This window comes from Bufo bufo, chromosome 4, assembly GCF_905171765.1.
Source record: "Bufo bufo chromosome 4, aBufBuf1.1, whole genome shotgun sequence".
NCBI classification, from domain to species: Eukaryota; Metazoa; Chordata; class Amphibia; order Anura; family Bufonidae; genus Bufo; species Bufo bufo.
In genome coordinates this window covers 198,428,030-198,447,796 of record NC_053392.1, presented here as the reverse complement: position 1 = coordinate 198,447,796, position 19,767 = coordinate 198,428,030, and the positions used below count along the sequence as shown (strand labels likewise).

Genomic DNA, 19,767 nt, shown 5'->3' with positions numbered 1-19,767 from the left:
GGGCCGTGATCAGCACAATTAACCCCTTCAGGTGCGGCACCTGAAGGGGTTAATTGTGCTGATCACGGCCCCCTGTAAGAGATCAGGGCTGCCAGGCAGCAGGGGGCAGACCCCCCCCCCCCCCGTTTGAATATCATTGGTGGCCCGTGCGGCCCCCCCCCCCCCCTATTGTAATAATAGGTTGGTGGCCAGTGCGGCCCCCCCCTCCCTCTATTGTAATAATTTGTTGGTGGCACAGTGTGCGCCCCCCCCCCCCCCTCTATTGTAATAATTCGTTGGTGGCACAGTGTGCGCCCCCCCCTCCCTCCCTCTATTGTAATAATTCGTTGGTGGCACAGTGTGCGCCCCCCATCGCCCCCCCCTCCCTCTATAGCATTAACAACATTGGTGGCCAGTGTGCGGCCTCCCATCTCCCCCCCCCCCATCATTGGTGGCAGCTGAGTTCCGATCGGAGTCCCAGTTTAATCGCTGGGGCTCCGATCGGTAACCATGGCAACCAGGACGCAACTACAGTCCTGGTTGCCATGGTTACTTAGCAATAGTACAATAGTAGAAGATTCATACTTACCGGCTGCTGCGATGTTCGTGTCCGGCCGGGAGCTCCACCTACTAGTAAGTGACAGGTCTGTGCGGCGCATTGCTAAATGAACTGTCACTTACCAGTAGGAGGAGCTCCCGGCCGGAAGCAGACATCGCAGCTCCCGGCCGGAAGCAGACATCGCAGCTCCCAGGTAAGTATGAATCTTTTACTATTGTACTATTGCTAGTAACCCGCTGCCACCAATGATCGGGGGGGGGGGGGAGATGGGAGGCCGCACACTGGCCACCAATGTTGTTAATGCTATAGAGGGAGGGGGGGCCGATGGGGGGCGCACACTGTGCCACCAACGATTTATTACAATAGAGGGAGGAAGGGGGAGGGGGCGCACACTGTGCCACCAACGATTTATTACAATAGAGGGAGGAAGGGGGGGGTGGGCGCACACTGTGCCACCAACGATTTATTACAATAGAGGGGGGGGGGGGGCGCACACTGTGCCACCAACGAATTATTACAATAGAGGGAGAAAGGGGGGGGGGGCCGCACTGGCCACCAATGATATTCAAACTGGGGAGGGGGGGGGGGTCTGCCCCCTGCTGCCTGGCAGCCCTGATCTCTTACAGGGGGATATGATAGTACAATTAACCCCTTCAGGTGCGGCACCTGAGGGGTTAATTGTGCTGATCACGGCCCCCTGTAAGAGATCGGATGCTGCTAGGCAGCAGGGGGCAGTCATGTACACAGTTTGTAGTATATTCTAACTAGAAGCGTCCCCATCACCATGGGAACGCCTCTGTGTTAGAATATACTGTCGGAAATGAGGTTTCACGATCTAACTCATATCCGACAGTATATTCTAACATAGAGGCGTTCCCATGGTGATGCGGACGCTTCAAGTTAAAATATACCATCGGATTGGAGAAAACTCCGATCCGATGGGATAAAAGGGACTCCAGACTTTACATTGAAAGTCAATGGGGACGGATCCGTTTGAAATGGCACCATATTGTGTCAACGTCAAACGGATCCGTCCCCATTGACTTGCATTTTAATTCAGGACGGATCCGTTTGGCTCCGCACGGCCAGGCGGACACCAAAACGACTTTTTTTTCATGTCCGTGGATCCTCCAAAAATCAAGGAAGACCCACGGACGAAAAAACGGTCACGGATCACGGACCTACGGACCCCGTTTTTGCGGACCGTGAAAAAAAACGTCCGTGTGCATGAGGCCTTAGGCCAAGTTCACACTTCAGTTATTTGATCACTTATTTCCACCACTGATTGTGAGCCAAAACCAGTAGTGAAGCCTACTCAGAGTTAAGGTATAATTGAAAGATCTGCATCTGTTCTGTTCTTTTGACTCGCACCTGGTTTTGGCTGACAATAATATAATAACATAGTATATAAGGCTGAAAAAAGACATTTGTCCATCCAGTTCGGCCTGTTATCCTGCAAGTTGATCCAGAGGAAGGCAAAAAAAACCTGTGAGGTAGAAGCCAATTTCCTTCCCGACTCTAATCAGGCGATCAGAATATCTCCCTGGATCAACAACCCATCTCTAGTAGCTATAGCCTGTAATATTATTACGCTCCAGAAATACATCCAGGCCCCTCTTGAACTCTTTATTGTACTCACCATCACCACCTCCTCAGGCAGAGAGCTCCATAGTCTCACTGCTCTTACCGTAAAGAATCCTCTTCTATGTTTGTGTACAAACCTTCTTTCCTCCAGACGCAGAGGATGTCCCCTCGTCACAGTCACAGTCCTGGGGATAAATAAATGATGGGATAGATCTCTGTACTGACCCCTGATATATTTATACATAGTAATTAGATCTCCCCTCAGTCGTCTTTTTTCTAAAGTGAATAACCCTAATGTTGATAATCTTTCAGGATACTGTAGTCCCCCCATTCCAGTTATTACTTTAGTTGCCCCCCTCTGTACCCTCTCCAGCTCTGCTATGTCTGCCTTGTTCACAGGAGCCCAGAACTGTACACAGTACTCCATGTGTGGTCTGACTAGTGATTTGTAAAGTGGTAAGACTATGTTCTCATCACGGGCATCTATGCCGCTTTTGATGCAACCCATTATCTTATTGGCCTTGGCAGCAGCTGCCTGACACTGGTTTTTACAGCTTAGTTTGCTGTTCACTAAGATACTTTTCCATGTCAGTGTTACCCAGTGTTTTACCATTTAGTATGTACGGGTGACTTGCATTATTCCTTCCCATGTGCATAACCATACATTTATCAGTGTTAGGGTACTTTCACACTTGCGGCAGGACGGATCCGACATGCTGTTCACCATGTCGGATCCGTCCTTCCGCTATTTCGCTGTGCCGCCAGACCGCCGATCCGTCCCCATTGACTATAATGGGGACGGGGGCGGAGCTCCGGCGCAGCACGGTGGTGCGCGGCGAAAGCCGCCGGACTAAAAAGTCCGACATGCAGGACTTTTTAGTCCGGCGGCTTTTGCCGTGCACCGCCGTGCTGCGCCGGAGCTTCTCCCCCGTCCCCATTATAGTCAATGGGGACGGATCGGCGGTCCGGCGGCACAGCGAAATAGCGGCAGGATGGATCCGACATGGTGAACAGCCTGTCGGATCCGTCCTGCCGCAAGTGTGAAAGTACCCTAAAACCTCATCTGCCACTTCTCTGCCCAAGCCTGCAATCTATCCAGATCCCTCTGTAGTAGTATACTGTCCTCTTCCATGTAAATTACTTTACACAGTTTAGTGTCAGCTGCAAAAATTGATATTTTACTTTGCAAGCCTTCTACAAAATCATTAATAAATATATTGAGGAGAATAGGGCCCAATACTGACCCCTGAGGTACTCCACTAGTGACCCAATCTGAGTGTGTACCGTTAATAACCACCCTCTGTTTTCTATCATTGAGCCAGTTACTTACCCACATACAGACGTTTTCTCCCAGTCCGAGCATTCTCATTTTATATACTAACCTTTTATGTGGTACAGTGTCAAATGCTTTGGAGAAGTCCAGATATACGACATCCATTGATTCGCCGCTGTCAAGTCTAGAACTTACCTCCTCATAGAAACTGATTAAATTAGTTTGACATGACCGATCCCTTATAAAGCCATGCTGATATGGCGTTATTTGCTTATTTTCCTAGAGGTACTCCAAGATAGCATCTCTTAGACAACCTTCAAACAGTTTAGCCATGACAGATGTTAAACTTACCGGCCTATAGTTTCCGGGCTCTGTTTTTGGACCCTTTTTTTTTTTTGTTATAAATTCTTTTAGTATTTTCTGAACCAAATATATAACATTCAGTAACGTGCCATTCAAGTATACAAAAGTAGTGATAGACAACTTAACATATTTGATCCTATTTACCCCCCCCCCCCCCCCTTGTTCCACTGCTGCGAGATCCAGCCATATCTTAATTTCACCTGCGGTTTCCGTTTCCGGAGCCACCTATATCCGGGCTTTTTGGAGCGAGAAACCCACCCTCTCTAGCATTGCTCCAATTTCCCTGCCATCCTTCTATAGGCGTCAATATTATCAATCCGAGCCCTCCATTCAATAAAGCTAGGGCTATTTTTTGTGCCCCAGTATTTAACAATCAGGGCCTTCGCTACCACGAAGCCCTCCAGACATACTTGTGTCTGGTAGTGTTTTTGGACCCTTTTTGAATATTGGTACTACATTTGCTGTGTGCCAATCCTGTGGAACACTCCCTGTCAGTATAGAGTCCTTAAATATCAGAAATAAGGGTCTGCTATGACATTACTTAATTCTCTTAGGATACGGGTTAGTAATTTATTATTGTTTTTGCCTCCATGTATTTTCACCTACAGTGACTCCACATGTTCATGTCCCTCACTTATATCTTCGCAGAGTGTGGGCTTTAGACAAGACTTTACATAAAGGCAAACCCCTCCCCCTCTCCGGTTTTGACGATCCTTTCTAAACAGACTGTAACCCTGTACATTAACTGCCCAGTCATAGCTATCATCCAGTCATGTCTCAGTTATTCCCACTATGTCATAGTCCTCCTCACACATCACTAATTCCAGCTCCCCGGTTTTATTAGTCAGGCTTCTGGCATTAGTATACATACATTTAAGAGGTTTATGTATATTTTGTACCCTACACTTTTCCTTCTGAGCTGTTCTAGTCCCTCCTTCCATTTCTCCCCCAGTCCCATTACCTTGCCCCCGGTAATCCCATCCTATAAGGTAATTACCCTCACCCCCCCAGTCCCTAGTATAAACACTCCTCCAACCTTCTAGCCATCTTCTCCCCCAACACAGCTGATGGAAAAACTGACCAAATAACTGAAGTGTGAACTTGGCCTTATGGGTTATTAATGGCTTACAGAATAAGGCACAGCTGCAATCATAGTTGCTGTATATTTGGATGATGTCTTTCACAAAGGAAATATGCAAATCCTTTAAATCAAAGAAACATCTGGCTACTGAAGCATTGATCCAGAAACTGCGCTATGTATGTTTAACCATTTTTATTGATCTTGTGCATTTAAAATGAATATGAAGCAGCTTTCCAAAAAATTCATTAACTACTGGAGTGCCTACATGTCTATAAAATAGAAGCATATGGACCTGTGTGACATTGGCTTTGTAATGACACATTAGACACATGAAAGAATTAACAGTGCACTTAGGCCTCATGCACACTGTCGTGGAACACGGACGTGAGCGGTCCGTGGTATCCCGGCCTGGTATCCTGCTGACAGCAGGAGCGCACGGCGTCATTGGTTGCTATGACGCCGTGCGCTTCATGCCGCCGCTGCACTACAGTAATACACTCGTATAGATCAGCAGCCAGCGCTCTGCTATTTTCGGTGGTCCCATAGAAATTAATGGAGGGCGGCTGCGTATGCGCAGTGCACCCACCGTTCATTTCCCTGCTCCGTTATCATTGTTGGTGCAGGTCCCAGAGGTGGGACCCACACCTATCAGACAATGGGGGCATATCCTAGCGATATGCCCCCATTGAATGAGATGGCAAAACCCCTTTAAGTTCTCGTCCTGGTTCTTTAACTTCCTCTTTGTTTGGAGTTTTTAGCACTGTTAACTCTCTCAGTCAGACCATTGACTGCAAGCAGAGAACCCCCTGTAGTGACTTAATTAAAGCATCAGATTTCACAGTGTTCAATGCAATGCTCTGTTGTGGGCATCTAGACCTAGCAAGAGAACCACAGAGCTGGCATGCTGTTATCCCAATGCTATACCTACTGTTATAACAAGGATTACCCTTCAGATAACATCTCTTCACAGCAGCAGTAAACTGACAATGGATTACCTATCTGTATAGGAGGTCTTATCAGTTGTGTTGACTTATACAGAAGAGCAACATTTTGTTCTTAATTTTCAGTGGTATAGTACTGCTGAAATGAAAAAGAAAAGCAGTCAAAACATAAAAAATAAAAAAAAGAGAAGCTTTAGCAGAGCGGGCATAGGAAGAGCAATGTGCTATGTGAGCTCCTTCCTTGCACCGATGTGGTATACAGGCTATTAGCAGAGCAGAGCGAGTGCAGGAGCACGCATGGCACATCACTCCTCCTGCATGTGGCCCACCTATGTCAGGTCCTAAGCGAGCGGAGCTGGTACTGACAGGAACAGCGATGCTTTGGCCTATACATTGTTCAGTGCAGCCCAAGGGGAATCCGTACTCCAGTACACCGCTAGAGTAAAAAAAAACGTATATTAGAAGTATTCTTTTTATCACATTTACAATAGGTTTTAACAAAATGGAGCTGAAGGTTTAGGCACCTGTAATGATTTTATGTCATTTATCTTTACAGGGTATACAATGCTTGATAGCATTTGCCTCAGTCCTGAAGCAAAACAATTCGATAAGATCAATAAATTTAAACCGCCCTTTATTCTATGTTTTACAGGTAGGTACTTAGTTTAGTCAGACTGAAAGGTGCTTCTTAGTGAATTTTAAAGTACACATCTACGTACCCCTATTTCTTCTTTTCCAGGAGGATACCAGCATTCACTTAGCTCTGATGTTAAAGGTGAACAATACTCTGCAGGAGATCCATCTCTCAAAACACGACATGACCGATTCTGGAGTTGAGCGTCTTTGTGAAGCCTTACATGAAAACCAAACTCTAAAATATCTTGATCTGAGCTGGTGAGGCTTAATGTGATATTGATCAGTTGTATATTCACTGTGCCCCATGCTTTCTAGGCCTTCGTTCACACATCGGTGTTCGGTCATTATTTTCCATCAGTGACTGTAAGCAAAAACTAGGTGCATGTCAAAAACACAGAACAGGTGCAAATATTTCCATCAGACCTTATCTCTATGTGGCCTCCACTTCTGGTTTTGGCTCCCAATCAGTGATGGAAATTAGGGTTCAGTGAAGCGCGCTTCGGATCATAGATCCGAAGTCGCTTCATTCAAAGCTTCGTTCGGATGCTAAACGGAGACCCGTCTCTGTACGGCATTGAAATGTATGTGCTTCAAGGAGGTGAAGTTCGTTATGTCCAAAGTCTTGCAAGACTTCAATTCGTTATGTCCGAAGTATCGCAAAACATCGTTGAATAACTTCGGACTTCAATTATTCAACTTGAAAACAATTTTAAAACTGGTGTCCAAAGTCTGCTTCAATACCCAGTTTTAAAATGGTTTACAAGTTGAATAATCGAAGTCCAAAGTTATTCAACGATGTCTTGCGATACTTCGGACATAACGAATTTCACCTCTGTGAAGCCCATACATTTGAATGCTGTACGAAGGCAGGTCTCCCCGTACAGCATTCCAAATGAAGTTTTGAATGAAGCGTCTTCTCTTAACCCTAATGGAAATCACTGTTAAAACAATGTGTGAATTAAGGTGAATTTAGACGTACCACTAATCGTCCAGATTATCAGGAATGACTGTTCCTGAAAACGCTTGTTCCCGATAATCTGGCCATCTAAATGTGCCTCCGATCACCCAATAAACAAGCAGTACGCTTGTTCATTGGGTGATCCTGTCGTTCTAAACAGCGATCTGCTGCCCAGAAACAATGATTCTATAGCGATCCCTTGTCTTCATACAGTGAAGGAGATTGCTACATGTAAATACAGTCTCCTTCACTAAGCGAGCAGCCGCTGTCTGTCGGGAAGGAACGCTTCCTTCCCAACAATTGGTCGCTCCATCGGCCCATCTAAACCTGCCTTTAGGGAGCATTCACATTTGCGGACAATGCACGGACCCATTCATTTCTATGGGTCCGCAAAAATTGCGGATTGCCTTTCATTGTTATCCGTGTGCTGTCCGTTCAGTGTGTCCGTTCCTTTTATTTTAGAACATGTCCTATACTTGTCCGCAAATTGCGGTCCGTGGCCCCATAGAAAGTCATTAGGTCCGTAAAAAACGGATAGCACACAGAAATGCATCCGTATGTCATCCGTTTTTGCGGACCCCTGGACTGAAAACATTCTAGGAAACCCCATTTCAGTTTTTTGCGGACCGTGAAAAACGGATGACACACGGAAGCACCACGTCCGTATTATACGGACTTACGGAATGGAAAGATAACTGAAGACATACGGAACACACGGATCCGTGATTTGCGGACCGCAAAACCAACACGGTCGTGTGAATGCTCCCTTAGGCTGTGTCCACATGTTGTCACGGCTGAGGATGGGGGAAACCCTCAGCCGTGCGATGCCCGAAGATGGATGGTCGATGCAAGGCCAGGACAGGAATCAGGGAGCAGGTCACCTCCTATCAATCCCTAATTCTGACCCTGTCTCCTAGCCGTATGAGCCGACCCTGATGGTGGGAGGGCTCATACTCCGGAACCTTGAAGTCCCTTCTAGCCCTCAGGGTGGCCCTGGACTAGGATCAGGGTAAGACGACCTGTTCCTGCTAGATGCGGAGGAACAGGAGTCTCACTGGCCAAGCTACAAAGAAAGGGGAACATGAACAGCTTATGGCAATGGCAGGTAAATGCAACAACACAACACCTACCTGCCACAGACACAGAGCCTGGAACCTATGTATAAGTGCTGCTGTCCACAAGAACTCAAACGGACACAGCACACCTCACTCAGGACCATAAGCTGCAATAACAAGGAGACCAAACACACACCTTCATAACACCATGTAACATAACTTATGACCACAAGGGTGGCCCTCACTGGCAGATGGACTATAAACCAGGAGGATGACTCCAGCTAACCATGGCTGAAGTACCCCTCAGACTTCTGCTCTCAACTGAGGCTAAATAGCCCATGTAGCCACACCCACACAGACACACCCAGTGCACACACACTAGGAAGGGAATTAACCCTTCCCACACCAGGGAAGGGAAGACAGCCACTTAAAGGGGGCGTGCACACATACAAAAACCTCGTGCACAACAAACAAACACAAGGCACACCTAATAGACAGGTTGCCAGGTGCAACCGCATGCAATGACAATGAGCAGCCTAGCAACCAGCTCCAGCTGCTCAACTGCCACATACCTAATGTTGCCAGTGACAACCACAGGTGAGGCAACATACTTCAGCCCGCACCTGTGATTGACAACAACCCCAGACCACAGGCAACTGCATGCGGTTCAGGAGTCACGGCCATACCATGGTCGTGACACATGTGTTGACTTACACCGGTTGTTGGGGTATTGCATCATTTTTGTGATATTCACAGCAAAAAGCCTTACTAGTAGCCTATACTAGGGTAAGTCCTCTTTGAATTCCTTAACCCCTTAACCCCCATTTTTGGTTTTGAGTTTTAATTTTTCTTTTCTACCTACCAAATGCCACAACTTTTAAAGTTTTTTGTTCAAATAGCCACATTTTTTACAGGACAAGTTGTATTTTTTAGCGGCACCATTTAATTTACCATAACTTGTATTGGAAAACAGGAAAACATTCTTTGTGGGGTGAAGTTGAAAAAAAAACTATTCCATATTCTTTTACCATTATCTTTTTGCTTATATTTACAGAGCTGTGTGGGGGCTTGTTTTTTTTGCGGGGCGAACTGTAGTTTTTATTGGTACCATCTTACAGTAGGTTACATACGACTTTTTGATCACTTTTTATTCAACTTTTTCGCTGAGTTCATTGGGCGACACAGGACCGTGGGTATAGCTGCTGCTGCCGTTAGGAGGCGACACTAGGCTAAAAAGTGTTAGCTCCTCCCGCCGGCTATTCCAGCCTGGAGAGAGCATATCAGTTTGTGCACAAGCAGTAGGAGGAAAAGAAATAGCATAACAATAATCAGTGGGTCCGAACCCAAAACTGAGGACCCTACCAGTTAATCAACTGCCGTCACCTGCGGAAAAATTAGAGAAAAAAACAGCGGGTGGGAGCTGTGTCCCCCAATGAACTCAGCGAGAAAGAGATTTTACAGGTGGGTCCACAAAAATCTCGTTTTCTTGCTCGTATCATTGGCGGACACAGGACCGTGGGACGTTCCAAAGCATTCCACGGGGAGGGAAGAAACCACACACCCATGGAAGACACAGTTGCGGTAGTCTAACATACGGCAGCCCGCAAGACCTTGCGACCCAGAACGGCAAAGGTATGCACCTGGTAGAACTTGGTAAACGTGTGCAAGGAAGACCAGGTTGCCGCCTTCAACAGCTGCAAAGCGGAAGCCTGGTGGAAACGGGCCCAAGAAGCGCCCACCGTCCTGGTCGAGTGAGCCGTGATACGGAGGGGCGGAGCCTTGCCCAGGGAGCGATACACCTCAGCAATGGCCAAGCGGATCCACCTGGCAATCGTTCCTTTGGAGGCTGCCAAACCCTTGCGAGGACCGTCAGGAATAACGAACAGTGCGTTGGTATGCTGAAACGACTCTAAGCTAAAAACCAATATGCTCTCTCCAGGCTGCAGGGGATATAGCCGGCAGGAGAAGCTAACACTTTTTAGCCTGGTGTCGCCCCCTAGCGGCAGCAGCAGCTATACCCACGGTCCTGTGTCCCCCAACGATACGAGCGAGAAATGGTGAATCGCATTTTATTTTTTTTCCATTACATTCAGCGCTCAGGAAAAATATTTTGATATTTTAATAGTTCGGATATTTTCAGACTGCAATGCCCGTTATATTTTTTTTTATTGTTTATTTAGTTTTCTATGTAAAATTGGGAAAGGGGTGAGTTGAATTTTTACGTTTTATTTTTTTAACCTTTTTTTTTTCTTTACACTTTTTACACTGAAACGTTTAGTTCCTTTAGGGGACTTTTACATGCGATCTTCTGATCACGTCTCCCATAGACTGCAGTAGAATACTATTGCAGTCTATGGGATTCGGGCAGCCTTCCTGAGAAGTGGTATCTTGCGCACTGCTTTTTAGGCAGTTGGCCTTGACAGGCCTGGGAACTTTCAGAATACCCCAGGCTGTCATGAGAACCAATTAGAGCCCTACAGTTTTGCAGCGTGGGCTCCACATATGTTGAAGTCGCTATTGACCGCAGTGTCTGAGGTTAAATGACGAGGATCGGCATCATCGCTGATCTTGGACACTGCCAGCGGTTGCCTGCTGGATTATACACCTATGCAGCAAGTGAGCTCTCTCCATACATCCCTTAATGCTATATGTATGTGATATTGGACTTGGCAGCACGGTGGCTCAGTGGTTAGCACTGTTGCCTTGCAGCACTGAGGTCCTGGGTTCGAATTCGACCAAGGGCAACATCTGCATGGAATTTGTATGTTCTCCCCGTGTTTGCGTGGATTTCCTCCCACACTCCAAAGACATACTGATAGGGACCTTAGATTGTGAGCCCCATTGGTGACAGGCTGATGCTAATGTGGATTAGTAGAACTACAGGTAACAGCACTCTGCTAGTCAATTTCACAAAGATATAAGCAAACACTGAAAGAATAAATGCTTGGTGGTCATACTTACTGCAAATGCAGCTAGAAGCTCTTTGCGAATATAATTGATCAAAAATATTTCGGGCCCATCTACCAGTCGACAAGGTACCTTCTAATCAGATGGGTCCTACTCTAACATGCCTCTCCTGGGCTTACAGCCTACAATCTGGGCAAAGTAGTACCAAGCTGTATCCTACGCATGACTCTCCCAGGCTGTGAGCCTGCAGTATGGGCTGAGTAGAATACAGCTGTACAAGCTATCTGATTAAAAGCACATGGTAATGCTGATGCTAATGTCTGTAAAGTGCTGCGGAATATAGGAGCGCTATATAAGTGTGTATAATAAATAATATTGCGTTAATGGAATCTGTCAGCAGTTTTGAACCTACAAAACTGCTGAAAGCACTAGATAGGTGACCAGGAAAGTAGTTTAAATATGCATATGTGGGTGTTTCAAGTACAAGCATGACTGAGAAAAAGGTTTTAATCTGTCACAAATTGCAATGCCAGGTGTCCTTTGGGCGGTCCCTAACAGTGAAGTGTTCTGGGTTCTTTGCAGTAAACACTTTTCAACCCCTCCCGTCTGCTATACTGACTAAAGATGCTTTGGTTTTACCTTTTCAGCAATAAAATAACCCGTGATGGTGTCAAGTGCTTAGCAGAACTACTGAAGAAGAATACAACACTGGAGATCTTAGACCTGACATCAAACAGAATGGAAGATGAAGGTGCAATCTACCTCACCAAAGCCATTCAATCATATAATAGCCGTCTCAAAGCGTTAGTATTACATTTCATATTTAATCTATAATATACTTCCATACAGACGGACGTATTAAAGCACCCTCTTTTTTTTACATGGGACCTATTTTTGGTTTAGTCTCTATATTTTGATCTTCTGGCTCATTTCTGGGACTTCCTAATGTGTAACGATAGGTGGAAGAAAATATTGTGCTGCTTGCCAGCAGTAGCGGGCAGGCATTACTAAGAGCGATCGCACTGTACATGACTGAACATATTTACGGGCATGTCCTCCATGACCAGCCACTCATTGGGGACCACAGCAATTAATCAGAAAGCCGCTTTGAATGTGTAACGATTATTGCTAATCAATGGATATAATGTGCATAACACCATGTAAAAGTGGAGGTATAGTTTGATACCTTTTTTTTTATTTATCTTGACATTATTCTTTGTTTTAACTACTAGGTTAGCAATTGTAAGTAACAATATCACTGGACAAGGTCTCAAGGCCCTGGCAGCTGCAATTAAACTAAACCAAGGACTGCAATACATCTACATTTGGGGGAATATACTGGATGAAGAGGCCTCTACGGTATGTGTACTGTTTGCATTTGGGTTGCTTATAACTTTTTTTTAGATTGGTAAACTATTTGAGAGCCTTAGGAAAGTAACTTTATATGAAGTCTTAGTTTCTGGATCTCATCAGAGGCTGTAATAAAGTATGGCTTTGGTATCTGATACACCCCTACTGAATAATAACTGTACGTAAAAGGGGAGGAAAGCATCATGAGTGGACTACAGTCATTCCTCAATAGTCTGAGAGGTGCACATCCTTGCTCCTTATTCAACAATACAATAAAACTTGAAACATAGGATCTATAGAGTGGAAGTAAAGTGGTAAAAAAGTTTTTGTTAAAGAGGACCTGTTACTAATCCTGACATGTCTATTCTGCCGAGTGCTTGCATTCCTCATGTAATTCTGGAGCATGAATCCTCAGGACTCTGTGTTGTACCAATCCTCTATTATTCCTACTGCAATATAAGTCCATCTGGATGTTACCAGTTGGGGGGTGTCCTTGAACATCTCGACACGATCCAATCCAAATTAGACTGTGCAGGGACACACCATCAACTGGTAATACCCAGTTGGACCTTTACTGCAGACTACTGCCAATTCATTCCTAAAATTCTAATAGGAATAAATAGAGTAATTGCACAACATAGTCATAAGAATAGATACTCCAGAATTGTTTTTAATGGGCAATGCAATTGCAACTGCCTTCCTTTTAATAAGGGGCTGTCTAGTGTTATATTGGCCGCCATCTGGCCAGTATGTGTCGGAATACCGTTTTTGTAGAGAAAAGCGCAGACTGTGCTCTCCTACACCGACTGGCCGCACAAAAGCAAAAATGTAGAACACTCGTTATACACATTTTCTTTTTATTTGGGTCCTTTAGGTGACAGATGCCACTTTATGGCATCCGTTACAAGCCTTCCTTGGGGATATATACCCTGAATATACAGTATATACTAGACAGTAGCTGTGTGTGCAAAGCATTAGAGACTCACTGCGCTCAATAGTTTGCTGAAAAGGTCTTATTGAAACTACAGTGGCGGAAATAATTATTTGACCCCTCACTGATTTTGTAAGTTTGTCCAATGACAAAGAAATGAAATGTCTCAGAACAGTATCATTTCAATGGTAGGTTTATTGTAACAGTGGCAGATAGCACATCAAAAGGAAAATCGAAAAAATAACTTTAAATAAAAGATAGCAACTGATTTGCATTTCATTGAGTGAAATAAGTATTTGAACCCTCTAACAAAAAAAGACTTAATACTTGGTGGAAAAACCCTTGTTTGCAAGCACAGAGGTCAAACGTTTCTTGTAATTGATGACCAAGTTTGCGCACATTTTAGGAGGAATGTTGGTCCACTCCTCTTTGCAGATCATCTCTAAATCCCTAAGGTTTCGAGGCTGTCTCTGTGCAACTCTGAGCTTGAGCTCCCTCCATAGGTTTTCGATTGGATTAAGGTCCGGAGACTGACTAGGCCACTCCATGACCTTAATGTGCTTCTTCTTGAGCCAGTCCTTTGTTGCCTTTGCTGTATGTTTTGGGTCATTGTCGCGCTGGAACACCCATCCACGACCCATTTTCAGTTTCCTGGCAGAGGGAAGGAGGTTGTCGCTCAGGATTTCACGATACATGGCTCCGTCCATTTTCCCGTTTATGCGAATAAGTTGTCCTGTGCCCTTAGCAGAAAAACACCCCCAAAGCAAAATGTTTCCACCCCCATGCTTGACGGTGGGGACGGTGTTTTGGGGGTCATAGGCAGCATTTTTCTTCCTCCAAACACAGCGAGTTGAGTTAATGCCAAAGAGCTCTATTTTGGTCTCATCAGACCACAGCACCTTCTCCCAGTCACTCTCTGAATCATTCAGGTGTTCATTGGCAAACTTCAGACGGGCCTGCACATGTGCCTTCCTGAGCAGGGGGACCTTGCGAGCCCTGCAGGATTTTAATCCATTGCGGTGTAATGTGTTTCCAATGGTTTTCTTGGTGACTGTGGTCCCTGCTAATTTGAGGTCATTAACTAACTCCTCCCGTGTAGTTCTAGGATGCTTTTTCACCTTTCTCAGAACCATTGACACCCCACGAGGTGAGATCTTGCGTGGAGCCCCAGAGCGAGGTCGATTGATGGTCATTTTGTGCTCCTTCCATTTTCGAACAATCGCACCAACAGTTGTCACCTTCTCTCCCAGCTTCTTGCTAATGGTTTTGTAGCCCATTCCAGCCTTGTGCAGGTCTACAATTTTGTCTCTGACATCCTTGGACAGCTCTTTGGTCTTTCCCATGTTGGAGAGTTTGGAGTCTGCTTGATTGATTGATTCTGTGGACAGGTGTCTTTTATACAGGTGACTAGTTAAGACAGGTGTCCTTAATGAGGGTGACTAATTGAGTAGAAGTGTCTAACCACTCTGTGGGAGCCAGAACTCTTAATGGTTGGTAGGGGTTCAAATACTTATTTCACTCAATGAAATGCAAATCAGTTGCTATCTTTTATTTAAAGTTATTTTTTCGATTTTCCTTTTGATGTGCTATCTGCCACTGTTACAATAAACCTACCATTGAAATGATACTGTTCTGAGACTTTTCATTTCTTTGTCATTGGACAAACTTACAAAATCAGTGAGGGGTCAAATAATTATTTCCGCCACTGTACAAGGAATATACATTTTTCAGTGAACTAGTGCCAAATACTTTAATTTTTCCTATGCCCGTCTGCCCTTTGTCTTTAGTCCTAATGTATTTCTCCAGCAGTGCTTCATTCCACTGCACAATGATTATCAATGACATCAGCAGCTAATGCAAAAGTGAAAATGTCAGATAATAGGTCTTCTCATCTTATTGTAAGAATAAAAAAAGGCCAGTCTCTGATAATAGTAACATAGTAACATAGTAACATAGTACATAAGGCCGAAAAAAGACATTTGTCCATCCAGTTCGGCCTGTCATCCTACAAGTTGATCCAGAGGAAGGCAAAAAAAACCCTGTGAGGTAGAAGCCAATTTTCCTCACTTTAGGGGAATAAAAAATTCCTTCCCGACTCCAATCAGGCAATCAGAATAACTCCCTGGATCAACGACCCCTCTCTAGTAGCTATAGCCTGTAATATTATTACACTCCAGAAATACATCCAGGCCCCTCTTGAATTCCTTTATTGTACTCACCATCACCACCTCCTCAGGCAGAGATTCCATAGTCTCACTGCTCTTACCGTAAAGAACCCTTTTCTATGTTTGTGTACAAACCTTCTTTCCTCCAAACGCAGAGGATGTCCCCTCGTCACAGTCACAGTCCTGGGGATAAATAGATGATGGGATAGATCTCTGTACTGCCCCCTGATATATTTATACATAGTAATTAGATCTCCCCTCAGTCGTCTTTTTTCTAACGTGAATAACCCTAATTTTGATAATCTTTCAGGGTACTGTAGTTGCCCCATTCCAGTTATTACTTTAGTTGCCCTCCTCTGGACCCTCTCCAGCTCTGCTATGTCTGCCTTGTTTACAGGAGCCCAGAACTGTACACAGTACTCCATGTGTGGTCTGACCAGTGATTTGTAAAGTAGTAGGAATATGTTCTCATCACGGGCATCTATGCCCCTTTTGATGCAACCCATTATCTTATTGGCCTTGGCAGCCGCTGCCTGACACTGTTTTTTGCAGCTTAGTTTGCTGTTTATTAAAATTCCTAGATCCTTTTCCATGTCAGTGTTACCGAGTGTTTTACCATTTAGTATGTACGGGTGACTTGCATTATTCCTTCCCATGTGCATAACTTTACATTTCTCAGTGTTAAACCTCATCTGCCACTTATCTGCCCAAGCCTCCAATCTATCCAGATCCCTCTGTAGTAGTATACTGTCCTCTTCAGTGTTAATTACTTTACACAGTTTAGTGTCATCTGCGAAAATTGATATTTTACTATGCAAGCCTTCTACAAGATCATTAATAAATATATTGAAGAGAATAGGGCCCAATACTGACCCCTGAGGTACTCCACTAGTGACAGTGACCCAATCTGAGTATGTACCGTTAATAACCACCCTCTGTTTTCTATCATTGAGCCAGTTACTTACCCACTTACAGACGTTTTCTCCGAGTCCGAGCATTCTCATTTTATATACTAACCTTTTATGTGGTACAGTGTCAAATGCTTTGGAGAAGTCCAGATACACGACATCCATTGATTCGCCGCTGTCAAGTCTAGAACTTACCTCCTCATAGAAACTGATTAAATTAGTTTGACATGACCGATCCCTCACGAAGCCATGCTGATATGGCGTTATTTGCTTATTTCCCATAAGATGCTCTAACATAGCATCTCTCAGAAAACCTTCAAACAGTTTACCCACAACAGATGTTAAACTTACCGGCCTATAGTTTCCAGGCTCTGTTTTTGGACCCTTTTTGAATATTGGCACCACATTTGCCATGCGCCAATCCTGTGGGACATTCCCTGTCAGTACAGAGTCCGCAAATATCAGAAATAAGGGTCTGGCTATGACATTACTTAATTCCCTTAGGATACGGGGGTGTATGCCATCCGGTCCTGGCGATTTGTCTATTTTGATTTTTTTAAGTCGCTGTTGTACTTCTTCCTGGGTCAGACAGGACACTTTTAATGGCGAATTTATTTCAGCATTCAGCATTTCATCTGACAGTTTATTTTCCTCAGTGAATACATAATAAAAAAGGAATAATTACCAAACTGGCTCATTTCTGATTCCTTAATACATGGCCAATATGTTTTGGTCTTGAAGGCCCAACCTTCTGATGCCCTGAAGGAGCTTCATTTCAGTTTACAGCAGACTTCATGGACAGACTCTTTAGACCAGTGATAGCGAACCTATGGCACGGGTGCCAGAGGCGGCACTCAGAGCCCTCTCTGTGGGCACTTGCACCCTGGAAAAGTCTATGCCAATGTGTGCACCCCGTGGCCGTGCTGCGGGCCGCAATGCATGAACACCGACCATGGGGCAGCCGCAGTGGATCGGGGACCCATTCACTTTAATGGGTCCACGATCTGCAAAAAGATAGGACATGTTCTATCTTTTTTCGGAACGGAAGTACGGGATGAAACCCCATGGAAGCACTCCGTAGGGTTCCGTTCCGTGCTTCCGTTCCGCATCTCCGGATTTGCGGACCCATTAAGGTGAATGGGTCCGCATCCGTGATGCAGAATGCACATGGAACGGTGCCCATGTATTATGGAGCCGCAAATGCGGTCCGCAATATGGCAACGGGACACCTACAGTCATGTGCAGGAGGCCTTAGACTTTTCCTGCCATTCATCAGTGCAGGCGCACTATGAACAGCACAGGCAGCGCACTGAGTGTAAACAGGCTTTTATAGCGAAAAGTACATGGAAGATATACTGCAAAAAAAGGGTTTGAAGGAATCCAGCTCCACCATGATAAAGGAATATAAATTTATTTTGCTTGCGGTAAAATCTCATCCATCAGTTTACAAAAATAGCAGTCTTGTCTACGCGTTTCGGGCTACCAGAGACAATTCCAGCCCTTCCTCTATCAAAGTGGAGCTGGATATTCCTTTATCAAAGTGGAGCTGGATTCCTTCAAACCCTTTTTTTGCATACAGCTGCCCGTCACCTGACTCGGGTATCCATGCTCACAGCTGAAGGAGGGGCAAGGTGAGAGCTGCTGAACTTTCCTTTTTCTTATATATGGAAGATATACTATACTGGACTGTAGTATTCAGGGGAAATTCCAATGTTGGCACTTTGTGATAAATATGTGGGTTTTGGGGTGCAGTTTGGGCACTCTGTCTCTAAAAGGTTCGCCATCACTGCTTTAGACCATGCACTATTGCTTCTTAAGATACAGTTCTGACGCCTAGAGAACCCAGGTAACCTGTGTGTATCATTTCAGGCATTTTCAGAGCTTCTCTTGAGTGGTCGCCTGAATACCTCCTCAACAGATGTACGGCCGTATATGGTTGATGGTCGCGTCTACCTTGCGGAACTCTTTCATGGTCTCAGGAAGCATTATTACTGGACTCCAAGTTATGGCGTGGCAGATGATCCTGTATGCAACTCCAGTCTCACGATAATAAATGATCAAACACCTTGAACGCCAAAATGAAGACAACTTACTTTGCCAAGGATATTCAATTTATACAACCATGAGAAAACTGGAATAAAATGCTTGGTAATGTGTGTTCACTATCCATATGGGAATACAGAAATATTACATTTCTAGGTCATTTCGTGTAGTAAAAATGTACGGTATATATGCTCAAAAATACAATGTCCTGAAAACATTTGCAGTTATTGTCATTTTTCTGCCGGTCACGACAAAGCTATTAGGCTTCATGCACACAACCACATTTTTCATCTGGATTTTTTGCGGATAGCACACTGACCCTTTCATTTCTATGGGGACATGAACACATCAGTGATTTTTGTGGCTCCATTTTTCCATTCAGGAAATTCTACAACATTTTCTGATCTTGTACGTATTGCAGATGAGAATAGCCCTGTCTATTGATGGAGCGAGAAAAATATGCAATGCACATGGAAGGTGTCCGTATTCTGCAGATCCGTTTTGTTGTGGATGGAAATACGGACATGGCAGTGTGCAGAAGGCTAAATTACTAGTCCATGAATACATCCATCTCCCCTGCTCCCTGAATGTCCACTATGGACACTACTGGACTGTCCAGAGCTTAGAAGCATCCAGATAGGAGAACACATATGGTATGGCACATGCACAGCATGGAAAGGTGGGTGTGCATTACACCGAATGTGTTCCAATGTCTCCTCCTGTTTCTTCATATGCAGTACAGGACGGACGACACAATGGGCACGTCAGGCAGTCTTCACAGATGTATTGATGAGGGGGAGTTCAAAGGGCAGTACCCTCCACTATAAAATAACTGGTGGGCAGATGACCAGATTATAACATTTTCGTTTAGAGGTAGTTTTGTGTGTAATGCAGTAAATCTCCTCCCAGAATTTATTTATATTACGCTATTCTCACAAATGGAGATGAAAAAAAGTATATAAAAACCAATTCAAATTAACCAAAAGATGTCATGCATAAGAATTAGTCTCCATTCACACGTCCGTGGTGTATTG

At 44.7% G+C, this 19,767-nt stretch overlaps 1 protein-coding gene across 1 annotated transcript in view; it reads left to right on the top strand.

Annotated features, from left to right (window-relative positions):
- The window catches only part of LRRC34 (leucine rich repeat containing 34), a 31,014-nt gene extending 12,084 nt beyond the window's left edge, over positions 1 to 18,930 (top strand). The window contains exons 7-11 of the mRNA XM_040428202.1: positions 6,337 to 6,432; positions 6,520 to 6,674; positions 11,984 to 12,139; positions 12,569 to 12,695; positions 18,560 to 18,930. Coding sequence (XP_040284136.1) covers positions 6,337 to 6,432; positions 6,520 to 6,674; positions 11,984 to 12,139; positions 12,569 to 12,695; positions 18,560 to 18,760 — 735 coding nt within the window. The 3' untranslated portion in view covers positions 18,761 to 18,930. The remainder of the gene's footprint in view (positions 1 to 6,336; positions 6,433 to 6,519; positions 6,675 to 11,983; positions 12,140 to 12,568; positions 12,696 to 18,559) is intronic.
- The last annotated feature ends 837 nt before the right edge of the window (positions 18,931 to 19,767 follow it).